Here is a 363-nt window from a genome sequence, read left to right as displayed (position 1 = left end):
GGGAGAAGCCTCCCGGCTCCGAGAGCCCCGCGGGCCCGCCGCCGGGGAACTCTTTCCTTGACGGACCAGGCCGCCTCCGGCCACCGCGGCGACGCCGGGCGGGGCGGGGCACCTCGCCTCCGTCAGTGGCGTAGCGGGGCGGTGGGCGGGCGCGGGGATGGCGGGGGAGCCGGGCAGCGGCGAGGTGCGGCGGCGGCACCGCTTCGACCAGGGCAGCTTGGAGCGGTACCTGTGCGGCCGCCTGGCCGGCTTCGCTCGGCAGCCGGCGGGGCCTCTGGCTGTCAGGCAGTACAGGTAGCTGGGCGGGCCGCTCCCCTGCCCGTGAGGGGCGAGCGGCGGCCTCCGTGGCCGTCGGCGCGGGCC

At 79.6% G+C, this 363-nt stretch overlaps 1 protein-coding gene across 1 annotated transcript in view; it reads left to right on the top strand.

Annotated features, from left to right (window-relative positions):
• The first annotated feature begins 144 nt into the window (after nt 1–144).
• The window catches only part of ACAD11 (acyl-CoA dehydrogenase family, member 11), a 34219-nt gene continuing 34000 nt past the window's right edge, over nt 145–363 (top strand). Inside the window, exon 1 of the mRNA XM_010562028.1 lies at nt 145–294. Coding sequence (XP_010560330.1) covers nt 158–294 — 137 coding nt within the window. The 5' untranslated portion in view covers nt 145–157. The remainder of the gene's footprint in view (nt 295–363) is intronic.

Source organism: Haliaeetus leucocephalus, unplaced genomic scaffold (assembly GCF_000737465.1).
Source record: "Haliaeetus leucocephalus isolate CR32 unplaced genomic scaffold, Haliaeetus_leucocephalus-4.0 Scaffold153, whole genome shotgun sequence".
NCBI classification, from domain to species: domain Eukaryota; kingdom Metazoa; phylum Chordata; class Aves; order Accipitriformes; family Accipitridae; genus Haliaeetus; species Haliaeetus leucocephalus.
The sequence above is the reverse complement of the archived record's forward strand: the minus strand, read 5'-3'. Positions and strand labels throughout refer to the sequence as shown.